General features: G+C 45.4%; 1 protein-coding gene, 1 long non-coding RNA gene and 1 pseudogene across 3 annotated transcripts; all 3 read right to left on the bottom strand.

Annotated features, from left to right (window-relative positions):
* Positions 1–5: 5 nt before the first annotated feature.
* On the bottom strand, positions 6–7,270 carry LOC135560112 (lysine-rich nucleolar protein 1-like). Of its 2 annotated transcripts, none has more exons than XM_065001209.1 (7): positions 6,941–7,270; positions 6,542–6,622; positions 6,225–6,293; positions 4,791–5,933; positions 3,932–4,000; positions 2,138–2,215; positions 6–2,009 (listed from the first exon to the last, which is right to left on the bottom strand). In XM_065001209.1, exons 4-7 carry the CDS (start codon positions 5,931–5,933, stop codon positions 1,695–1,697), a joined length of 1,605 nt encoding a protein of 534 aa, XP_064857281.1. In that variant the 5' UTR covers positions 6,225–6,293; positions 6,542–6,622; positions 6,941–7,270; the 3' UTR covers positions 6–1,694. The 2 variants fall into 2 exon arrangements, with proteins under 2 accessions (XP_064857281.1, XP_064857282.1); XM_065001210.1 differs by having other exon boundaries at positions 6,557–6,622.
* A 3,155-nt stretch (positions 7,271–10,425) lies between these two features.
* Positions 10,426–14,626, bottom strand: LOC115116234 (G-protein coupled receptor family C group 5 member B-like; annotated as a pseudogene).
* Positions 14,627–16,427: 1,801 nt separating this feature from the next.
* LOC135559884 (uncharacterized) lies at positions 16,428–18,644 on the bottom strand. The gene is made up of 2 exons (XR_010458577.1): positions 18,428–18,644; positions 16,428–17,116 (listed from the first exon to the last, which is right to left on the bottom strand). It is a non-coding gene; the product is annotated as an uncharacterized LOC135559884 (long non-coding RNA).
* Between the last annotated feature and the right edge of the window lie 5,016 nt (positions 18,645–23,660).

Here is a 23,660-nt window from a genome sequence, read left to right as displayed (position 1 = left end):
AAAGGTTCATTTTAAAGATGTCTTTTTATTTTTATGAAATCCTTTATATAAGAGCCCCAACTGAGCATCATTCATAATGTCCACTTGTTGACTGTGTGTAAACAATTCTATGCTGTTTAAATGTCTAATTGACAGCTTATCAACTGCCAGTTATCTATCATGTCATGTTCAGTTAAGGCATTTGACCGTACTAGACTATCCGCAAGGTGGCCAGGGTGCAACCTGAGTACCTGCAGGCCTGAGCAGGGACCACTACAGGGCTGCTGGTCAAAAGTAATGCACTACAGGGCCGCTGGTCAAAAGTAGTGCACTACAGGGCCGCTGGTCAAAAGTAGTGCACTATGTAGGGTGCCATTCAGGACGCTAACCTTATCATACAGCCAGGAAGCATCACATACTGGACCAGTCAGAAGGCAGACACACAGCTCTGCTCTCATTGATACCACAGGTGGATAGGTGCAGCTTTCAGGTCAATGTCAGCAGCTTTATGTCATACAGTACTCCTATACACTGAACAATATGAATGTGTTGGTCCCATGTTTCATGAGCTGAAATAAAAGATCCCAGAAATATTCCATATACACACACACACATGTTATTTCTCTCATTGTGCACACATACGTTTACATCCATGTTAGTGAGCATTTCTCCTTTGCCAAGACAATCCATCCACCTGACAGGTGTGGCATATCAAGAAGCGGATTAAACCACATGATCATTACACAGATGCACCTTGTGCTGGGGACAAAAGGCCACTCTAAAACGTGCAGGTTTGTCACAACACAATGCCACAGATGAAGTTCTGAGGGCGTGTGCAATTGGTATCCTGACTGCAGGAATGTCCACCAGAGCTGTTGCCAAAGATTTGAATGTTCATTTCTCTACCATAAGCTGCCTCCAATGTCATTTTCGGGAATTTGGCAGCACGTCCAAAGGGCCTCACAACCACAGACCTCGTGTAACCAAGCCGGATCGTCAGACCATCCACCCGGACAGCTGATAAAACAGTGTTTCTGTCTGTAATAAAACCTTTTTTGTGGCCTTTTCTGATTGGCTGGACCTGGCTCCCCAGTGGGTGAGCCTATGCCCTCACAGACCCATCCATGGCTGCACCCTGCCCAGTCATGTGAGATCTATAGATTAGGGCCTAATGGATTTATTTCTGATTTCTTTATAACTGTAACTCGTTAAAATCATTGAAATTGTTGCATTTATATTTTTGTTACCAGTCAAAAGTTTGGACACACCTCATTTGTGGATTTTTCTTTATTTTGACTGTTTTCTACATTGTAGAATGATAGTGAAGACATCAAAACTATGAAATAACACATATGGAATCATGTAGTAACCAAAAAAAAGTCTAAATATCAAATCAAAATATATTTGCCAAGAGTGTGCAAATCTGTCATCAAGGCAAAGGGTGGCTACTTTGAAGAATCTCAAATATAAAATATATTTTGATTTAACACTTTTTTTGGTTAGTACATGATTCCATGTGTTATTTCATAGTTTTGATGTCTTCACTATTATTCTACAATGTAGTAAAAATATAGAAAAACCCTGTAATGAGTAGGTGTGTCCAAACTTCTGACTGGTACCGTATATATTCATACACACCACATTCACCGACAGACACTCCCAAGACCCTGCAAGAGAAAAGGTACACACACACACACTCAAGGGTCCGTCCCGACTCAGTCATCGAAGCGCACCGATCGGGTTGTGTTGATGTCAATTGAGAACTTCTTATTGGACGGCGCCGAGAACCCAAGTCCCGCCCCCCTTCCCGTGAAGTCCATGCGGCGCGACTGAGCTCGCTCAAACTCCCCCAGTAAGCCTTGCTGCAAGCTCTGCTGTCCGTCTTTAGTCAGCGCCATGTTGGCCCGCCCTCCCGTCGCACCGCTCGCTGCTATTGGCTGCCCGCTCTTCTTTAAGCCGCCCATCAACCGCAGGAACTTACTATGTTGGTCGGAACTGTCAAACTGGGCAGTGCCCCACTGGCCCAAACCCTGGAAGAGAAGAAGAACAATGTTTGTAATATTTATATTCGACATAATGATTTGTTTCAGAGAAGAGTTGGTATGTGACCCCAAATTTGGGATACACCTTGGTGTCCTGACATCATAAGAGTACTGACCGATGGTACCGGTGCTGCTTTGAGTTGGACTGGATTGGACTTCTGGTCGATCTCATTCTGCAGGGCCAGGCGTCTCCCCTATGGAATGTAATAGGACCATCGTTTTATATGAAGGCCATGTTATATAGTACACAATATATACTGTATAGTCCATGTTATATAGTACACAACATATACTCTATAGTCCATGTTATAGAGTACACAACATATACTCTATAGTCCATGTTATATAGTACACAACATATACTCTATAGTCCATGTTATAGAGTACACAACATATACTCTCAAGTCCATGTTATATAGTACACAACATATACTCTATAACATATGGTTGGTGATTCTATTTACTGTACTCCTAGTCTAAAAAATAAAAATACTCAAATCCACATGTGCTTCAATGGCTGCCTATTTGACTTTTTGACCAGTTATTGGCAAAAGATCTGATTATTGGAAAAACAGCAGAATCACTTTGCAATCACTTGGGAGTATCCCTGACACAGACCAGGCACTTCAAGCGCCACACACAGACCAGGCACTATTCTGAGCCAGCGCCACACACAGACCAGGCACTTCTGGAGCCAGCGCCACACACAGACCAGGTTACTCTGGAGCCAGCGCACAACAGACCAGGCACTATTCTCTGGAGCCAAACACAGACCAGGCAATGGGCCTCTCTGGAGCCAGCGCCACACACAGACCAGGCACTACTCTGGAGCCAGCGCCACACACAGACCAGGCACTATGGGCCTCTCTGGAGCCAGCGCCACACACAGACCAGGCACTATGGGCCTCTCTGGAGCCAGCGCCACACACAGACCAGGCACTATGGGCCACTCTGGAGCCAGCGCCACACACAGACCAGGCACTATGGGCCACTCTGGAGCCAGCGCCACACACAGACCAGGCACTATGGGCCACTCTGGAGCCAGCGCCACACACAGACCAGGCACCACTCTGGAGCCAGCGCCACACACAGACCAGGCACTACTCTGGAGCCAGCGCCACACACAGACCAGGCACTATGGGCCACCTGGAGCCAGCGCCACACACAGCCAGGCACTATGGGTCTGGAGCCAGCGCCACACACAGACCAGGCACTATGGGCCTCTCTGGAGCCAGCGCCACACACAGACCAGGCACTATGGGCCACTCTGGAGCCAGCGCCACACACAGACCAGGCACTGGGCCACTCTGGGCCAGACCAGGCATAATCACTCTGGAGCCAGCGCCACACACAGACCAGGCACTACTCTGGAGCCAGCGCCACACACAGACCAGGCACTATGGGCCACTCTGGAGCCAGCGCCACACACAGACCAGGCACTGGAGCCAGCGCCACCATGGGCACACTCTGAGCCAGCGCCACACACAGACCAGGCACTATGGGCCACTCTGGAGCCAGCGCCACACACAGACCAGGCACCACTCTGGAGCCAGCGCCACACACAGTCCAGCTTAACGTCCTTGGATGCTTCTAGCGCCATGTATATTATTACAGTCAGAGGGTATTACTTAATCAGTATAGAGCCTTTATATTGGTTTGTGTGTGTCCAACATGTCATTGATTAACACAATGCTACAGTCAAACAACAGCATTCACTAATAAGCATTTGTATAATATAATGCATTCATAATTTATTCATAAATAGTTACATAATCAATATACAATGTTTAATTCAGACCAGGAAGAAATTACATTTCTCTTTCTCACAGTGACAGAGTTGGATTGGTGGACTGACTGGCAAGTGGGATTCACAGGATCCAAACAGATCTAATGGGTCGTTAGCGATCTACCTGATCAATATTGATCTCGAAGGCGTTTCCCCTGGTCTCTGACAGGAAAACCACATCCGTCTGGTCCCTCTGGGGGTTGGAGCAAAACAACATATCAGACAACTACAGACTGATACTGTCAGCGTTTTAATACCTTTAAGTAGAAACAATTAAGTAAGAAAGTCAACACTGTTTTCTCCATTTATCCATATATTCATTTAACAGTTAACTATTCTGTTAGTCGGCACCTCCAGCATTCTGGGTGCAGGTCAGAGCATTGGTTTTTATATTCATTTAACAGTTAACTATTCTGTTAGTCGGCACCTCCAGCATTCTGGGTGCAGGTCAGAGCATTGGTTTTTATATTCATTTAACAGTTAACTATTCTGTTAGTCGGCACCTCCAGCATTCTGGGTGCGGGTCAGAGCATTGGTTTTTATATTCATTTAACAGTTAACTATTCTGTTAGTCGGCACCTCCAGCATTCTGGGTGCGGGTCAGAGCATTGGTTTTTATATTCATTATATTCATTTAACAGTTAACTATTCTGTTAGTCGCACAGTTCGGCTATTCATTTGTTAGTCGGCACCTCCAGCGTTCTGGGTGCGGGTCAGAGCATTGGTTTTTACAATACTTTCAACAAGGACCTTTCAAATGGCTCTAGAATCAGGGCCACCTTCCAGAGGCAAACATTGTTGACCATTTCAGATAGAAATGTCAGGAATAGAGCCGACATGATTCCTCATTCTACATGTCAGAGAGACATGTTTGTTCTACATCATATATGTCTATCTGAACGTTCCATAACGTTGTACTCTGCTGAAGGAGACCCATGATTTGATAACCTCTTCACCTCTGACCCTTAACCCCTTTAACTCACCTCCTGGTATTCAGGGTCACAGCTCTCCACCTTTATCTTCTTTTTCCCCTTCGTCATAACCTTCTTCCCTTTCTGGTGAGGGGTGCTGTCCTCCATTTCTGTCTCTACCTCAGAGGAGCTCTTCTTCACCTTCTTTTTCCTTCCCTCGCTCTCTCCGTCCTCCACCTGTTCCACTACTCCTTTCATGTCCACCCTTTTCATATGTTTGGGCTTCCGCTTGTCCAACACATCCTCCTCCTCTGTTAGTGCAGAGGCCTTTCTCTTCTTCTTCTTGCCCTCCTCCTTTCTCTCCGTCTCCGTGTCCATGGTGGTGTCTGCAGCGCTGCTGGAGGACTTGGGTTTATTCTTCTTGGTGTTATTCTGTTCCTCCTGCTGTACTGCTGCTGTAGCCTCAGCTCCCTTCTTCTTCTTGGTGTTATTCTGTTCCTCCTGCTGTACTGCTACTGTAGCCTCAGCTCCCTTCTTCTTCTTTACTACCACTTCTTTCTCCTTTGTCTCTCTTTTCTCAGCGACTGCTCTCTCACCCTTCTTTCTCTTCTTCGTCTCCCCCTCTTCCTCCTCCTGACTCTCAGTTGGTTCAGCAGCTTTAGGGATCTTTTTCACTTTTTCTTCCTCTGTTTTTCCCTTCTCTTTCTTGCCTTTCTTTATTTCTATCACCCCTCCTTCCTCTACCTTGACAACGCTGATCTCTGTCTCTTCTGCCTGAGAGAGCTTCTTTTTTTTCAGCTTCTGCCCATTTTCCACTACTCCTTTCTCATCCTTTAATCCACTGTGTTCTGTCTGTAGCTCCGTTTTAACACCTTTCTGCTTCTTCTTCTCCTGGCCGCACCCTCCTCTGTCATTTCCATTAGTCATGACTTCCTCACCGTTGGTGTCAGTCCCAGACGACAACTTCTTCTTCTTTCCTTTCTGTTTCTCCTGCTCTCCTTCCGTATTCCCCCATTCCCCATTGGATGAAACCTGCTCTTCTACCAGAGTCTCTACTTTCGTCTTCTTTTTCTTCTTCACTCCTTCGCTATTCCCCTGGTTTATGGAAGTGTTTTCTGAGATCTCTTCCTCAACGTGGGTGTCCTTCCCACTCTTCTTGTTCTTGTTTGTCTTCTTCATGGTAACGTTCCTGTTGCCTGTGTCGGCCTGGACCATCTGAGAAAAATAAACACCCCACAATATGGATCTGTTTGAAAGAAGCAGTCACTTCCAAGGACATTGTAGAGAATGCATTTTAGGTTTAAAATGGACACAATATTGATATTGACAGTGTGTGTCCTAAATTAAACCCTATTTTCTATATAGTGCACTTCTTCTGACCCAATGTGTCCTGGTTCAAAGGTGGTGCACTAAATAGGGGATATGGTGGCATTTGGGATGCAACCAGTGTCATTTTGGAGAGCAACCAGTGTCATTTTGGAGAGCAACACAGAACCAGATACAAACCAGTGATCTGACTGAAACCGTGGACTGGGACTCCTTGTCTATCTCCCTCTGTAGGGCCAGACGTTGAGCCTACAGGAGATAAAGCCCGGATTAAAAACGAACAGTAAACTTTTACAGTAGATGTTGGCTAAAGTACTATGTTTCATAGGTTGTCTATCCAAATTGGCAGCCAATCCCAGCACATGTGGAGGAAGGAGTCTTAAAAATCAGTGATTCACATACACTGACTGGTGATCAATTGATAATGATTGTTGTTTGTGTGATTTGATAAATTGATAGTGATTTATTTTATGGTGATCTCATCTAACGTTAGCTACCTGATCAATAAAGACCTTTTCCACGGTGTTGTACCTTCCTGTCTTCTCGGACACGAAAACCACTTCGTCATGAAAAGCCGTCTGCATAATGAAACACATCCAGTTCAGTTAACGCAGGTAGGTTATACAAAACAATAACATTTACCAGTCTATTTGCCTAGGTTATAATGTAGTTTACAAAACAGCTTGATCAGTGTAAGTCAAGTTATGCTAGCAAGCAGCATCGAATGAATGTGCATGGGGTGTTAGGGTTAGCTAGCTTGCCATGTTAGCTGGCCAAATAACCCGTCACCGGTGATAAAAACACTTTGCAACGGGTCAACACAGCAATTCGCTGGAAGACTACCTGAACGCTTCATCATTTCATATTTACAAATAACGGCATTAAAGTTTACTTACTTTTAAGACTCACGTAGAAACGTGTGTACACCAGTGCTGCACTGCTCCTTGACCCGGAAATACTGTCAGATTCTCTTCTAGTAATCGTCCTCGTGTGTCTATAGCAACAAAGCTCAACGGCACGCTCCTTCTGTTCCTTTCCTGATTCTCTCCCTTCTTCACACCTCGTATTTGTCTTTATTTTTCTCGCTCTCTCATATGCTGTATGTGTGTGGTTCTCTCTCTCAAAAACGTGCAGAGCAACAAAACATACCCAATCAAGCTGCAGAGCTCTGAAAAGGCCATGTGCTTATTGCTCCACTACTTTTGACCGGAGCTCCCATGTGGGATGCGGCCATGCAGTGTGGGCAAACACTCACTCCATAATTTGCTCACACACAACACACATTTATACTGACTCTACACACACGCACACCGACTCATATAAAATCATCATATACACTGTTGCTGTTCTGTTGGTCATATATCCTGACACCTCGTCACATTATCCCTTTACATATCTACCTCTATAGATCCAGTATCCCTGTACATTATAATATGGTACTGACCCTGTATATAGTATGTTTACCCCTATACATATCTACCTCTATACATCCAGTGTCCCTGTACATTATAATATGGTACTGACCCTGTATATAGTATGTTTACCCCTATACATATCTACCTCTATACATCCAGTGTCCCTGTACATTATAATATGGTACTGACCCTGTATATAGTATGTTTACCCCTATACATATCTACCTCTATAGATCCAGTATCCCTGTACATTATAATATGGTACTGACCCTGTATATAGTATGTTTACCCCTATACATATCTACCTCTACAGATCCAGTATCCCTGTACATTATAATATGGTACTGGAACTGACCCTGTATATAGTATGTTTACCCCTATACATATCTACCTCTATAGATCCAGTATCCCTGTACATTATAATATGGAACTGACCCTGTATATAGTATGTTTACCCCTATACATATCTACCTCTATAGATCCAGTATCCCTGTACATTATAATATGGTACTGACCCTGTATATAGTATGTTTACCCCTATACATATCTACCTCTATAGATCCAGTATCCCTGTACATTATAATATGGTACTGACCCTGTATATAGTATGTTTACTTACTTTATCATGTTCTTCTTATTTTGTATTTACTGTGTGTTTTTGTTCTACCTTGTTATTCTCAGATTGACATTGTTATTGATTACTGCATGGTTGGGCTTACAGCTGGGCATTACATGTATTTTACTGTCCTTGTGCACGTGACATTAAAAACCTCTAGCTTTATGGAACCCAAAGAGACTCTGTCACCAACAGCAGAGGGCGTTAGGGTGCTGTAGCCTAGCCGTTACGTTGGCTGACCCAAAGAGACTCTGTCACCAACAGCAGAGGGTGTTAGGGTGCTGTAGCCTAGCCAAAGAGACTCTGTAGCAGAGGGTGTTGGGTGTGTAGCCTAGCCGTTACGTTGGGTGTGTCCAGTATGGCATCCTATTCCCTATATAGTGGACTACTTTTGACCAGGATGCCATTCAGGATGCTCACTAGCAAAGCCTGTAGCTTATTAGAACTGTCACTTACCGTGCCAGTGGCTTTTACCAGAGATAGATAGAAGCCATAAGCCTACAAGATTTGGAACCTTTTCTGTTTTAGGCTTTCCATGCGCAAGGCATATCATGTTAAAACGCAAACAATCTGTCATTTTAGATTCAAGCAAAATAAACCTTCTAAACAGTTTAATATAGAAATGTTTCTGCCTTCAAGTTTGCATGCTACAAAGCCTTCTACAGACACTTAATCTATAATCTATATTTTATTTCATTGAGTTTTGTGTGAGAATTGTGTTTAAGAGACATGCAACCAAGCCCTCCTCTGTATCAGGACATAGGATGATAATATAATAGCCTTATACAGGAGTACACGACTGGTCACAGTAAAGCCACTAATACCAATCCCCCCTATCAGTTTCCCTAAATGGGTAATTCTAAAGTTAGAGCACCATAGGGATTAAGAGGCAGCAGATTAGTCCAATCAAGGACAAGGGGGTGTCTCACTGTTCAGGTGTTGGGAGATAAAACACACAAAGAGCAAAGAAGAAGTCTCTGAAATATATAACGTTAGTATGAGGTGCAGATCCTACCATTAATTCATATACTGTATATTCTGCCATATAATCATACTGATATTGCCCTCCCTGTTAAAAACTCTCAAAATGTGTTGCAACAACCCAATAACAAAAGACTGATATCATAGAACCACACCAAAAAAATACAGTACTCGTCTGTGACACCAATAATAAATTCAATTTCACCATCATAACATTCACCATAGAAATATGCCACACGAACGTTATATCCCAAATAGTGACAGCAGAGATTAGCTTAATAATAAAGTGCTTGATCACAACAACTCTGGTGGACCGAACACAAAGCTGAGAGTCTTATTAAAAACACTTGTTTACGTGTCCCAACACATCTAATAGAGTCATAAGCATCATCAATAGGAGCAACTCTTAGTGTTCCGCATCCCAAATGGCACCCCATCCCCCACATAGCGCACTACTTTAGAACCCTTTGGATCCTGGTCCAAATTAGCGCACTAAATAGGAAATAGAATGCCATTTGAGACTCGTCACACAGAGTCTGTAGAGAACATGAGTGGGCAGGCGAGGTTAGTGAGCACGGTGGATGGATGGAATTTACATACATACTGAATGCCTCCAGAATGGAGCCCTATTCCTTATAATGCAGTGCTTCAACCAGAACCAGAACCATACGGCTCTGGCCAACAGTAGTGCACTTTATAGGCAATAGAGTTCTATTTGGGACGTGACCACTGTTCTCCTGTACCTGGTGTGTCATATAGCCCCCCCCCCTTTTTAAAACAACAAAACAGAAAAGCTAAAAATATTTAACAGAAAAACAGAAGTCTGTATCCCAAATGGTATCCCAAATGGAACTCTATTCCTATGTAGTGCCTGTATCCCAAATGGAACTCTATTCCTATGTAGTGCCTGTATCCCAAATGGAACTCTATTCCTATGTAGTGCCTGTATCCCAAATGGAACTCTATTCCTATGTAGTGCCTGTATCCCAAATGGAACTCTATTCCTATGTAGTGCCTGTATCCCAAATGGAACTCTATTCCTATGTAGTGCCTGTATCCCAAATGGAACTCTATTCCTATGTAGTGCCTGTATCCCAAATGGAACTCTATTCCTATGTAGTGCCTGTATCCCAAATGGAACTCTATTCCTATGTAGTGCCTGTATCCCAAATGGAACTCTATTCCTATGTAGTGCCTGTATCCCAAATGGAACTCTATTCCTATGTAGTGCCTGTATCCCAAATGGAACTCTATTCCTATGTAGTGCCTGTATCCCAAATGGAACTCTATTCCTATGTAGTGCCTGTATCCCAAATGGAACTCTATTCCTATGTAGTGACTGTATCCCAAATGGAACTCTATTCCTATGTAGTGCCTGTATCCCAAATGGAACTCTATTCCTATGTAGTGCCTGTATCCCAAATGGAACTCTATTCCTATGTAGTGCCTGTATCCCAAATGGAACTCTATTCCTATGTAGTGCACTACTTTTGACCAGAGCCGGTGCCATTTGGGATCAGCCGATAACTGTTCACTGAGCGAGCTTGACGTTCATCATCATCATTGGGGATATATTCCAGTCTGCATGGGTTAAGACGGGGGAGGCAATGTCTTTGTTACCCTTCTCTGTATCTCCTGCAGTCAAGCCTGGAATGACATTTCTTGTGAGCACTGATCTCTAATCAGTTTTTCCCTTTTCCTCTCAATGAGAAAAGTGTATAAAAAAGTTAGTGTGAGCTGATCCTAGATCTGTGGCCAGGGGTAAATTCCTTGTTGCAGTGCTTTGTACAGTCAATGGTGAGGTGAGGTAGAGGCATTGATGGGATTATGAGTGACATTGGAAACATTCCGGAGCATTCGGCACCATAATATGCCGTGTTGCCGTGGAGACCGGTTCCAAGGTTCTCCTCTCACCACAGCTGTCTCCCTGTGTAATTCACCGGAGCGGTAGGCATCTGTTACAGACAGACAAGTGGTTAGGGTGTGTGTGTGTGCATATGTGTGTATGTGTTAAATCAAATCAAATGTTATTTGTCACATGAATACAACAGGTGTAGACTTTACCATGAAATGTTTACTTATGATCCCTTTCCCAACAATGCAGTTAAAAAGTACGAACATTTGCAAATAGATCAAAATAAAATATTAAGACAATAAAATAACATTAACGATGTTATATACAGGCTATATACAATGAGCACCGGTACCGAGTCAGTGTAGTTGAGTTAATATGTAATAATATTATATTATAAACTGGGTGGTTTAAGCCCTGAATGCTGATTGGCTGACAGCCAGGGTATATCAGACCGTATACCAAGTGTATGACAAAACATGTATTTTTACTGCTCTAATTAGGTTGGTAAGCAGTTTATAATAGCAATAAGGCACCGTGGGAGTTTGTGGTATATGGCCAAAATTTGCGCCGTTCCTAAGATCAGCCCTTAGCCGTGGTATATTGGCCATATACCACACCCCCCCCGGGCCTTATTGTTTAAATATAATATGAACATGGGTGTTTGTGTGTGTGTGAGAGATATGACACACTAACCGTTCCTCCGTTCATCACCAGGGCCATCTCAGTGGGCTGGTACATGTGGCCTCTGAAGGGGATCCCAGGACGCATCCCCCCATGTCCGTTATGGTACGACCCACCTCTCAGTGCTGAGACTCGATCCAGGGAGAGAGCAAACACAAATCAAGGGGATGTTACTAGTTAATCATTAGTTTTTTTTTTTCTGTAGACAATCATTCTATTTAGACTTAAATCTTTTGCATGTACACAAACATTTGCAAACCCACACATAGCCTTTCACACAACCAACACACACATACACACACACACACACAGTGTACCTGCGCTGTGTTCCTCGATAGAGTAGGTCTGGTTATCTGCGCAGGGCCTGTGTGTGAGGGTGTGTGTGGGTAATGGCACCTCCTGTTGGAAGCAGGGCTGCAGGGGCTGGCTGGTGTGAAAGTAGTCCTGCTGGTTGGGGACCGGCGGGTCCCTCAGACACAGGTGGGCTTCTGGGATAGCGTGAAATAACAGGAGGATCCAACCTTGCGCCACCAAGGCAACCGCCAACACCGGCTCATCCCAGTCCGGTTGCCGCCCTTCCCCGCCACCCAACCGCGCCCCCCTCAACGCTGCGTCGCCATAGAGATAGAGCACAAGCCAGGAGACCCATAGCAACAGGGACGCCAGGCAGGACAGGAAGAGCCATACGGCATTGCACTTCCAACGCCGCTCGCACCCTCCGTCACTCCCCCTCCTCTGCCTCGTCCCCTCCCCTTCCCCTCCACACAGCACCACAGCCAGGGAGAGGCACAGCGCCGTCAGGAGCAGCCCCAGGGCGTAGCTGCAAACCAGGGCAAAGTCTACCGGTGGGTAGTCGCAGGCCCCGTGGCCCTCCCTCACCACTGTCAGCAGCAGCCACTCTCCAGAGATGATCCCCTGGACCAGGGCCAGGGCCATGCCAAGCCCAGCCAGGAGCTCCCTTTGGGGCTAGACTTTCCAGACACCAGCCTCTTCAACCGCACCGCCTGGGCCAGGAGGCAGGAGAAGCACAGGGCGAACAGGGGGCCCCAGAGGACCCGGCGGACCACACACAGGGCCTCGTTACGCCCCACCAGGAAGACCAGGGACAGAGAGAAGAGAACCAAGAGGGAGGCCAGCAGGAGGAGAAGAGGACCCAGGCCGGAGCGCCGATCTGGGTCAAGGATGGAGTGGCGCTTGGCTAGGAGAACCACAGAGAGGACCAGGAGGTGATGGCTCCACCACAGGCCACGGCCTCCAACACCACCCCCCACACAGACTCCAGGTCACACAACGTCCTGTAGAAGGGGTCCACGTTCACACCGCAACCCAGAGGAGGGGGAGGGGCCAGGCCGGGGTCGATGATGTCATCCTGGGAGTGTCCGCAGCCAATCAGAGAGAGGAGAAAGAGAAGGACGGGACTGAGGGCCATCTGAGATAGAGAGAAATTAAGGAGAAGAAGAAGAAGAGGGAGGGCGAGAGAAGCAAAACGTTGTTACTGAATCATGTCAACAACACAGCACCAAAATGGCCTGTCTCTTGCTATCACTTGTTTAGTCAGTGTATCATTCACTGTTGGACCACAAGAGACGGTGGGATGAGTTTCTGCTAGAGGGAACTAACTGTTCCTGGTACATCTTTCATTTCACAAATATATCATTATTATGTAATGTCCTTTCTCAATCTCTAACTGCTTGGATGCTCATACACAAACACACACACACACACACACACACACACACACACACACACACACACACACACACATATACAAACAAACACTCAAATGCACACACACATACACAGCATGGCCCTCAGCAGCCCACTCAGCCTGTGCCAGCCAGGGCCACGGTTCCCATAGTAACGCACAGCCAAGTGGGTTGGCCTACATAGCGCTGGGTTTTCACAACACAGGCTGAGTGACAAGTACACGCACACACAAACACACCGACACACACAGTTCAACATTGGAAGAAAGCACTTTTTTTGAAAGTGTCATGGCCCGGGGTGGGGCTACGATAGGGGCTATCAAAAAGTTATAATTAAGCTATCAGTCTTTACATCTGACACCAAAAACAACAATAATCCATAAAACTACTGTGCATATTAATCCTTCAAATATTAATTTGTTCAATTATTGTGAACTGAACTCACCTTGAGAGATTAGTCGAATGTTCCGTTAGGTTACTTAATAACTGTCATGACTTCGGAAAAATAAAGAGGTCACATCTCTAGTCCCACATAGTCGATATCCCAAACTCATAATTCATCTTGGGTCCACGTTAGTTCAACGACGTTAGTTCAGCAGACTCATTTAAGATCTTCTTCATTTACAGGCGACTACAAGGTGACCGTTATCTGACGTGTTGGCGAGCTGTGCGCACAGCAGATCGCACGCTCACCATAAATAACGGACTGTATAAAAGGTGAGTCACTCGTTGACTATTCCGTTTGTATTCCATCCGGTCTCCGGTGGCGCGAGCTGTGACGGTTATTGGGTCCGTTAAATTTCACTCCTGTCTGTGGAATCTCTGGTGCGTTTCCTTTATTTTCCCATGGTATCACGTTATATCACATCATTGTTTTGGCAATGCTACAGCGCGCTATGAGCACTCCAAGAAAGTGTCAGGTGCACGCTTGACTTCACTCCCCCACATAGCCAAATATAACAAACCTGACTAAAAGTTTTTTTTTCTCTCTCTCTCTCTCTATCTCTCTCGCTCTCTCTCTAAATATGCGGGGATGTAAACAGCAACTTGGTTGCAGCTGTCGGCTTGAGGCTCACAGGGACGCTGCAATGCTACTTCCAAGCACTGCTCTCCTCTGCTCACCCACTGTCAGAAGTGCATTTACACCGGTCTTCCTCCATGCAGAGGTCAACAGTTCAGTATCCAGAGATTCCTCAACTTCTCTATCACTTTCACAATGCAATAATAAAGTATATAATCAGACCAGCCTTTAATGTTGGTTCCTTCCAACTGCAGCAGCTTTCAACAGTTTACATTTGACATGTGAGTCATTTAGCAGATGCTCTTATCCAGAGCGTTTACAGGAGCAATTAGGGTTAAGTGACTTGCTCAAGGGCACATCGGCAGATTTGTCACCTAGTCATCTCAGGGATTCAAACCAACAACTTTTTGGTTACTGGTCCAATGCTCTTAACCGCTAGGCCACCTGCCACCCCCAAATACATTCATTCAATCAATCAACCGTTACAATCTCATATTAATAGGGAATAATCCATCCCCACTTTCTTGTCCTCTTCCACCCGACTGTCTCCTCCTGGCGGAAGGTTTCGAGGACAGGTTAAAACACAGGCTGGCCAAGCACAGCAAAAGTAGTGCACTATATAGGGAATAGGGTGCAGGGTAAAGCCTCTTAGCAGAAACCTACATTCAATACAAGGTGAAACATCTTCAGAAGAATCAAATCAAAGTGGGAAACCAGAAGTCAGCTAGAGCGGGTATGCTGAGAGGAGAGGAGGAGGAGGGGAGGAAGAGCGGAGGAGAAGAGTCCTGAACACAGGTGAGTGTCAGGTCCACGTAACCGCTGTCTCCTTAGTTTAGTGAGTGTCTTTGTCCAAAATGTCACCCTATTCCCTGTGTAGTGCACTACTTTAAACCAGAGTCCTATGGGCCCTAGTGCACTACATAGGGAATAGGGTGACATTTGGGGACTGAGACAGGACGTCACGTAACAGAGAAAATCCATGACTCAGCCGCATGCTGCTTTCTCCTTATACTGACATGGGGGTAATCCCCACTCTGCGACCGTGTTTGTGTGTGTGTGTGTGTGTGTGTTTGTGAATAAGATTACATGGACATGGGGGACCTGGTCCTAGATCAGTACTCCTACCCTGAGACTGTTTATTAGTACAGCCCCTGAGACTGTTTATTAGTACAGCCCCTGAGACTGTTTATTAGTACAGCCCCTGTACTCTACTGAGAGAGTAGTTTCCTGATCCTAGATCAGTACTCCTACCCTGAGACTGTTTATTAGTACAGCACCTGTACTGTACTGAGAGAGTAGTTACCTGATCCTAGATCAGTACTCCTACCCTGAGACTGTTTATTAGTACAGCCCCTGAGACTGTTTATTAGTACAGCCCCTGTACTGTACTGAGAGAGTAGTTACCTGATCCTAGATCAGTACTCCTACCCTGAGACTGTTTATTAGTACAGCACCTGTACTGTACTGAGAGAGTAGTTAGGAGCAGTGGTGTTAATGACTAGACAATAGAGTTCTTAAAAGATGCCAGTAATAGAGGCTAAACATAGAAGGTTCCTGTCATCATCTCCAGTAGCACACACACACACACACACGTCAGCAGTGCAGATTAGTGTGTCTAATAATGTCTCAACTAGCCTAGTGACAACATGATGACCTGAATGAATGGGGCCAGTGACGGACCACAAACAGGCCCAGATCAGCCCAGCTCTTCTACTCTGAGACTCTTAGTGAATACAGGCCCAGATCAGTCCAGTCCAGCTCTTCTACTCTGAGACTCTTAGTGAATACAGGCCCAGTCCAGCTCTTCTACTCTGAGACTCTTAGTGAATACAGGCCCAGTCCAGCTCTTCTACTCTGAGACTCTTAGTGAATACAGGCCCAGTCCAGCTCTTCTACTCTGAGACTCTTAGTGAATACAGGCCCAGTCCAGCTCTTCTACTCTGAGACTCTTAGTGAATACAGGCCCAGATCAGTCCAGTCCAATCCAGCTACATCATTAACACCACTACAGGTGGTTTGGAGGTGGTGTGGTTCATGTGGAATAGCACCACCATGTGGAATGTGTGAGTGTGTGTTTCTGAAAAAAAATAATACAATGACCATTATTATTGAGATTATTAAAATAATTTAAAGTAAACAACCAATCAATAAACTTGACTGTTATTCATTGCAAAGAACAATACGTTCTGTGTTAATTGAAAAGCTTCATTTACAATCAGTATAAAACCTATTAAACGTGGTCTTGGCACGTACATGTGTCTGTCTGTCTACTCTTTAACCTGTTCCCCCTAATTAGGGGCAGGTTGGCATTTATTGTCATGAATCTTGCCCTGGAGGCAGCTCTGTAGAGGGGTCACTAGCTGGCACAGCCACAAAGTCATCAAATATAACCACACTGCTGACCATAATACCTAACCTTAACCTGAAATTAAGACCAAGAAGCACATTTTGATTTCATGAATTTTTACGATATAGTAAATGACGACTATAATAATACCCTGTCACACATTCCCAGTAGATGAAAAGCTGGTACTGCAGCAGTGATTTCAGCGACAGACAGTAGGAGCCCATTGTCTTTCCAATCCTGGTGCATTAAACTGGGTTTGCAGTTTCCCTCAGAGGATCTACACTACTGGAATAGATTCATATAGGTAAGGATCACTTTGTGGCAGGTGTCTCATCTTGGTCTGTTCACATGCGTTTGTGGATGTAGATCACTGCCTTGCAGTTGGGGCAGCGGTGTTCTACGTCCTTACAGGAGTCAACACAGAGCGGAATCCAAGAGAATATCATGCACCTAGAGAGAGAGGAGGGGGGGACAAAGGGAGAGAGAGAGGGGGGACAAGAGAGAGAGAGAGAGGAGGAGGGGGACAAAGGGAGAGAGAGGGGGGACAAAGAGAGAGACAAAGAGAGAGGAGGGGGGACAAGGGAGAGAGAGGGGGGACAAAGAGAGAGAGGGGGGACAAAGAGAGAGAGGGGGAGCAAAGAGAGAGAGAGAGAGGGGGACAAAGAGAGAGAGAGGGGAGGACAAAAGAGAGAGAGAGAGGGGGGACAAAGAGAGAGAGAGAGAGGGGGGACAAAGAGAGAGAGAGGGGGGACAAAGAGAGAGAGGGGGGACAAAGAGAGAGAGAGAGAGGGGGACAAGAGAGAGAGAGAGAGGGGGACAAAGAGAGAGAGAGAGAGGGGGGGGCAGAGAGAGAGATATTCAGTGTGTGAGAGAATAAAAGCTTCCAACAACATGTGTATGTGTGTATCCTGTATGTGCATGTGTGTGTGTGTATTCCTGTATGTGCATGTGTATGTGTGTATTCCTGTATGTGCATGTGTGTGTGTGTATCCCTGTATGTGCATGTGTGTGTGTGTATTCCTGTATGTGCATGTGTATGTGTGTATTCCTGTATGTGCATGTGTGTGTGTGTATTCCTGTATGTGCATGTGTGTGTGTGTATTCCTGTATGTGCATGTGTATGTGTGTATCCCTGTATGTGCATGTGTGTGTGTGTATTCCTGTATGTGCATGTGTATGTGTGTATTCCTGTATGTGCATGTGTGTGTGTGTATCCCTGTATGTGCATGTGTATGTGTGCATTCCTGTATGTGCATGTGTATGTGTGTATTCCCGTATGTGCATGTGTGTATGCCTGTATGTGCATGTGTGTGTGTGTATTCCTGTATGTGCATGTGTATGTGTGTATTCCCGTATGTGCATGTGTGTGTGTGTATTCCCGTATGTGCATGTGTGTGTGTGTATTCCCGTATGTGCATGTGTGTGTGTGTATTCCTGTATGTGCATGTGTATGTGTGTATTCCCGTATGTGCATGTGTGTGTGTGTGTATTCCTGTATGTGCATGTGTGTGTGTCTATTCCCGTATGTGCATGTGTGTGTGTGTGTGTATTCCTGTATGTGCATGTGTATGTGTGTATTCCCGTATGTGCATGTGTGTGTGTGTATTCCCGTATGTGCATGTGTGTGTGTATTCCTGTATGTGCATGTGTATGTGTGTATTCCGTATGTGCATGTGTGTGTGTGTGTGTATTCCTGTATGTGCATGTGTGTGTGTATTCCTGTATGTGTATGTGTGTCGGCCCGTGTGTGTGTCAACTCACAGGAAGCAGAAGAGGGCTCCACAGATGAGCCAGGTGAGCAGTCCAGGGGTGTGTGGTCTCTGTCAGAACCGGGACCTGACAGTGGGGACACATCATCTGGCCGGGTACGTCTCTTAGCAGCGGCTGCTGTATCACCACCTGGGTTACTGCAGAGGGAGGAGAATACTGGTTAGAACCAGATAGAACTGGTCAGAACCACCACCTGGGTTACTGCAGACGGAGGAGAATACTGGTCAGAACCACCACCTGGGTTACTGCAGAGGGAGGAGAATACTGGTTAGAACCAGATAGAACTGGTCAGAACCACCACCTGGGTTACTGCAGAGGGAGGAGAATACTGGTTAGAACCAGATATAACTGGTCAGAACCACCACCTGGGTTACTGCAGAGGGAGGAGAATACTGGTTAGAACCAGATATAACTGGTCAGAACCACCACCTGGGTTACTGCAGAGGGAGGAGAATACTGGTTAGAACCAGATAGAACTGGTCAGAACCACCACCTGGGTTACTGCAGAGGGAGGAGAATACTGGTTAGTACCAGATATAACTGGTCAGAACCGGATAGAACAGGACAGAACCACCACCTGGGTTACCGCAGAGGGAAGGAGGGAGGGAATACTGGCCAGAACCAGATAGAATCAGATATAACTGGACAGGAACATATATAACCCATTAGGATGGAGTAATACTATGGTAATACTGGACAGGACCATATAGGGGCGGCAGGGTAGCCTAGTGGTTAGAGCGTTGGCCTAGTAACCGAAAGGTTGCAAGCTCATATCCCCGAGCTGACAAGGTACAAATCTGTCATTCTGCCCCTGAACAAGGCAGTTAACCCACTGTTCCTAGGCCGTCATTGAAAATAAGAATTTGTTCTTAACTGACTTGCCTAATTAAATAAAGGTAAAATTAAAAATAGAACCCATAGGATGGAGTAATACTATAGTAATACTGGATAGAACTGGACAGGAACATATATAACCCATTAGGATGGAGTAATACTATAGTAATACTGGATAGAACTGGACAGGAACATATATAACCCATTAGGATGGAGTAATACTATAGTAATACTGGATAGAACTGGACAGGAACATATATAACCCATTAGGATGGAGTAATACTATAGTAATACTGGACAGGACAGGAACATATATAACCCATTAGGATGGAGTAATACTATAGTAATACTGGACAGGAACATATATAACCCATTAGGATGGAGTAATACTATAGTAATACTGGCCTGGACAGAACATATATAACCCATTAGGATGGAGTAATACTATAGTAATACTGGACAGGAACATATATTACCCATTAGGATGGAGTAATACTATAGTAATACTGGACAGGACTGGACAGGAACATATATAACCCATTAGGATGGAGTAATACTACAGTAATACTGGACAGGACTGGACAGGAACATATATTACCCATTAGGATGGTGTAATACTATAGTAATACTGGACAGGACAGGAACATATATAACCCATTAGGATGGAGTAATACTACAGTAATACTGGACAGGAACATATATTACCCATTAGGATGGAGTAATACTATAGTAATACTGGACAGGACAGGAACATATATAACCCATTAGGATGGAGTAATACTATAGTAATACTGGACAGGACAGGAACATATATAACCCATTAGGATGGAGTAATTACTACAGTAATACTGGATAGAACTGCTATGACAACGACCCCCCAAAAAATGTACAGCTTCTTTTTATTTACTCTACTCCTCCACATGGGTCGATGATTAGAAACCATCACCACGACTACCTTATGTCCTGTCAGAGGGGTGTGTGTGTGTGTGTGTGAGAGTGAGGTGAGTAGACACGGGCTATTATCAAAGATAATACTAGACAATAAACATTGATGAAGCCTATTATAAACTTGACCAGACTCAATGCTAGACTCATTGACTCCCTCTCAAGGTAAATCTGAACTGCTTTATTTCCTGTTTTACAGCGTTGAGTCCCTTACGGCCACATCGGCAACTCCCTATAGAACTACCCCATAACTCAGGTTACCACATCCCTCCACCCATAGTCCCAACATACTTAACCAAGGGATCGGAAACCAGGGGGGGATATATTTTTAATCAGAGTCAAAAGGGGGAACTAACCCCTGCTGCTTTTTCCAAGGCTCTTTTCATTGTCTGGATTGCCCTCTCCACTAAGCCATTCATGGAAGGGTGCTAGGGGTGGAGGTGATGTGGCGAATACCATTGGTTGCCACTCATAAAAATGGCTGCATTGTCTGATGTGACAGTATGGGGAAGAAGTACTGAATACTTCCCTGAGATGCTCAGTTGTTGTTGCTGAGTTTGCAGTGTGGACTGGAAAAACTTCAAGCCATTTTGAGTGAGCATCCACAGCCAACAAGAACATCTACCCAAGGAAAGGCCCTGCATAGTCACTGAATGCAAGTCAAGGGTTTTCCAGGCCACTCCCTGGGCTTATGGGACCCTTGTGCTAGAGCATTTCATACCTGCTGGGCAAGTAGCACAAGACTGCACCTGCTCTTCCACCGCTGGTCCAATCAGGACAGTGGACACGCCATTGCCCGGACTAAGCGGCCGACTTTCCCAGCCACCACATGTGCACTCTTGCTGTGGCATTCTGGGCACTCCTGTGCGACTCAGGAGTTCTTCCAGTAAAGTCTGACGTCCGTGTGGTGGCAGCACGAAGGCCCTAAAGCAGCACGAAGGCCCTAAAGCAGCACAAAGGCCCTAAAGCAGCACGAAGGCCCTAAAGCAGCATCACTAAGGCCCTAAAGGGCACGAAGGCCCTAAAGCAGCAGCACGAAGACCCTAAAGCAGCAGCACGAAGGCCCTAAAGCAGCACGAAGGCCCTAAAGCAGCACGAAGGCCCTAAAGGCCCTAAAGCAGCACGAAGGCCCTAAAGCAGCACGAAGGCCCTAAAGGCCCTAAAGCAGCACGAAGGCCCTAAAGCAGCACGAAGGCCCTAAAGCAGCACGAAGGCCCTAAAGCAGCACGAAGGCCCTAAAGGCCCTAAAGCAGCACGAAGGCATTAAAGGCCCTAAAGCAGCACGAAGGCCCTAAAGCAGCACGAAGGCCCTAAAGCAGGATTTCTGTCCTCCACCGAGAGTTCGTTTCTCCTTTTAAAATATGTCTGCAACTCCTCCGTAGGACAGTGGACAAGCCATTGCTCCTGGACTAAGTGGCTGACGTTGGAGAGAAGAGGGTCTCTTACAGTCCATTTCTTCAGTTGGCGATGATCTATTGGAGCTGTTTGGAGCTGCTTCAGCACGCCCACCAATCCAGGGGGACATTTGAGATCTTCGGGCATGTCTGGAAGCCGCAGCTCGCTGAGACCATCAGCATTGGCGATGGAGGGGCTTGGTCTGTACAGCAACTCATATTGGTATTGAGCTAACATGAGGGTCTTTGGAGTTGTCCGGAGGCGGATGGGTGTATGTTCTTCAGCTCACCAAGGAGCCCTAACATGGGCTTCTGGTCCGTTTGATGTTGATGGGCGCCCACACACTTGTAAGATTTCTTGCAGTGGGGGGTTAGGACAGAGGCCAGGTTAGGAAGACATTGGCCATAGTAGTTTAACTTCGCAAGGTAGGCCCATAGCTCACTCACATCCAGAGTTTGAAAACCCATTGACTTTGTACCTCAAGTACTCCACTTCAGGGGGCCAGGAAAACACACTTTGATTTCTTCAGGAGAAGCCCTGTGCTCTCCAGTCTTGACACTAATCTTTTTAAGTTTCTTTTTGTTAGTGGTCTCTCTCCATGACACCGGTGATAAGGATATCCTCCATCTATACAGTAGTGTGCTGTTAACAGATTCTCCATTGTTCCTTGACAGATCACTCAGGCAGAGGAGACACTAAACGGAGGGCACGTGAACTGGAAACAGCCCCTTGTCGGTGTTAATTCTAGCCACTTTGCAGGATTCTTCCCACCAAATAGCTTTGTGAATATCTCCTCTATCGTTGGCAGTGGGGTGCTGGTCCAGCCTGGAAGCTACATTGGCGGTTAGCTTGTAACTTCCACAAATCCTGATATTTCCATCAGGCTTCATTACTGGGACAATGGGGGCAGCCCACTCAGAGTAAGAGATTGGTTAGAGTATTCCAGTGGTTTGGAGCTTGTTGAGCTCTGCATCGACCTCTGTTGTAGTGCGAAAGGCACTTGGTGGGCTTTTTCAGAAGCGTGGTCAAACGGATTGGTCCACCTGAATTTGCACTTCAGTCTCCTTTCATTTTACATTCATTAATTGTTCCCTCTGTCCTTACCAGTCTCCCAGTCCCTGCCACTGAAAAGCATCCCCATAGAATTATGCTGCCAACACCATGCTTCACAGTAGGGATGGTGTTAGATGGGTGAATGCACTTTGCATTCAGGCCAAAGAGTTCCATTTTGTTTCATTAGACCACAGAATCGTTTACCTGTTCTCAGTCTTTCACATGTCTTTTTTGCAAACTCCAGACGTGCTGTCATGTGCTCTTTCTCAGGAGTGGCTTGTCTGGCCACTCTCCCATAAAGCCCAGATTGGTGAAGTGCTGTAGAGACTATTGTCTTTCTGGCAGGTTCTTCCATCTCAGCCAAATAACTTCTATAGTTCTGTCAGAGTGGTCAGTTGGGTTCTTGGTCACCTCCAACTGTCCTTCAGGCCTGCTCAGTTTTGTCAGATAGTCAGCTCTAGGCAGAGTCTGGCTATTTCATATTTTTCTTATTTCTCAATGATGGAGGCCACTGTGCTCTTGGAAACTTTCAACATTCTAGAACTAGTTTTCTACTCTTCCCCAGATATATGACTCATCACAATTCTACCTCAGAGATCTATAGACAGTTCCTCACTCTTCATGGTATAGTTTCTGTCAACTGTGTGACATTATATAGACAGGTGTGTTTCTTTCTAAATCATGTCCAAACAATTGAATTGGGCACTGGTGGACTCCAATCAAGTTGTATTGACATCCCAAGGATGAACAAATGAAATTGGACATACCTGAGCTCAATTTGGAGTATCATAGCAAAGCCGTGTGAATACTTATGTAAATTAATTATTTCTGTATTTTTTTAATATATATATTTTTTAAGAATAATCGACAAATATTGTACAATCCAGGTGAGCAAAGTTCTTAGAGACTTACCCAGAAAGACTCACAGCTGTAATTGCTGCCGAAGGTGATTCTAAAATGTATTGACTCAGGGGTGTGAATACTTATGTAAATGTGA

This window comes from Oncorhynchus nerka, linkage group LG15 (genome assembly GCF_034236695.1).
Source record: "Oncorhynchus nerka isolate Pitt River linkage group LG15, Oner_Uvic_2.0, whole genome shotgun sequence".
Taxonomy (NCBI): domain Eukaryota; kingdom Metazoa; phylum Chordata; class Actinopteri; order Salmoniformes; family Salmonidae; genus Oncorhynchus; species Oncorhynchus nerka.
This window is presented reverse-complemented; position numbering and strand designations above follow the sequence as displayed.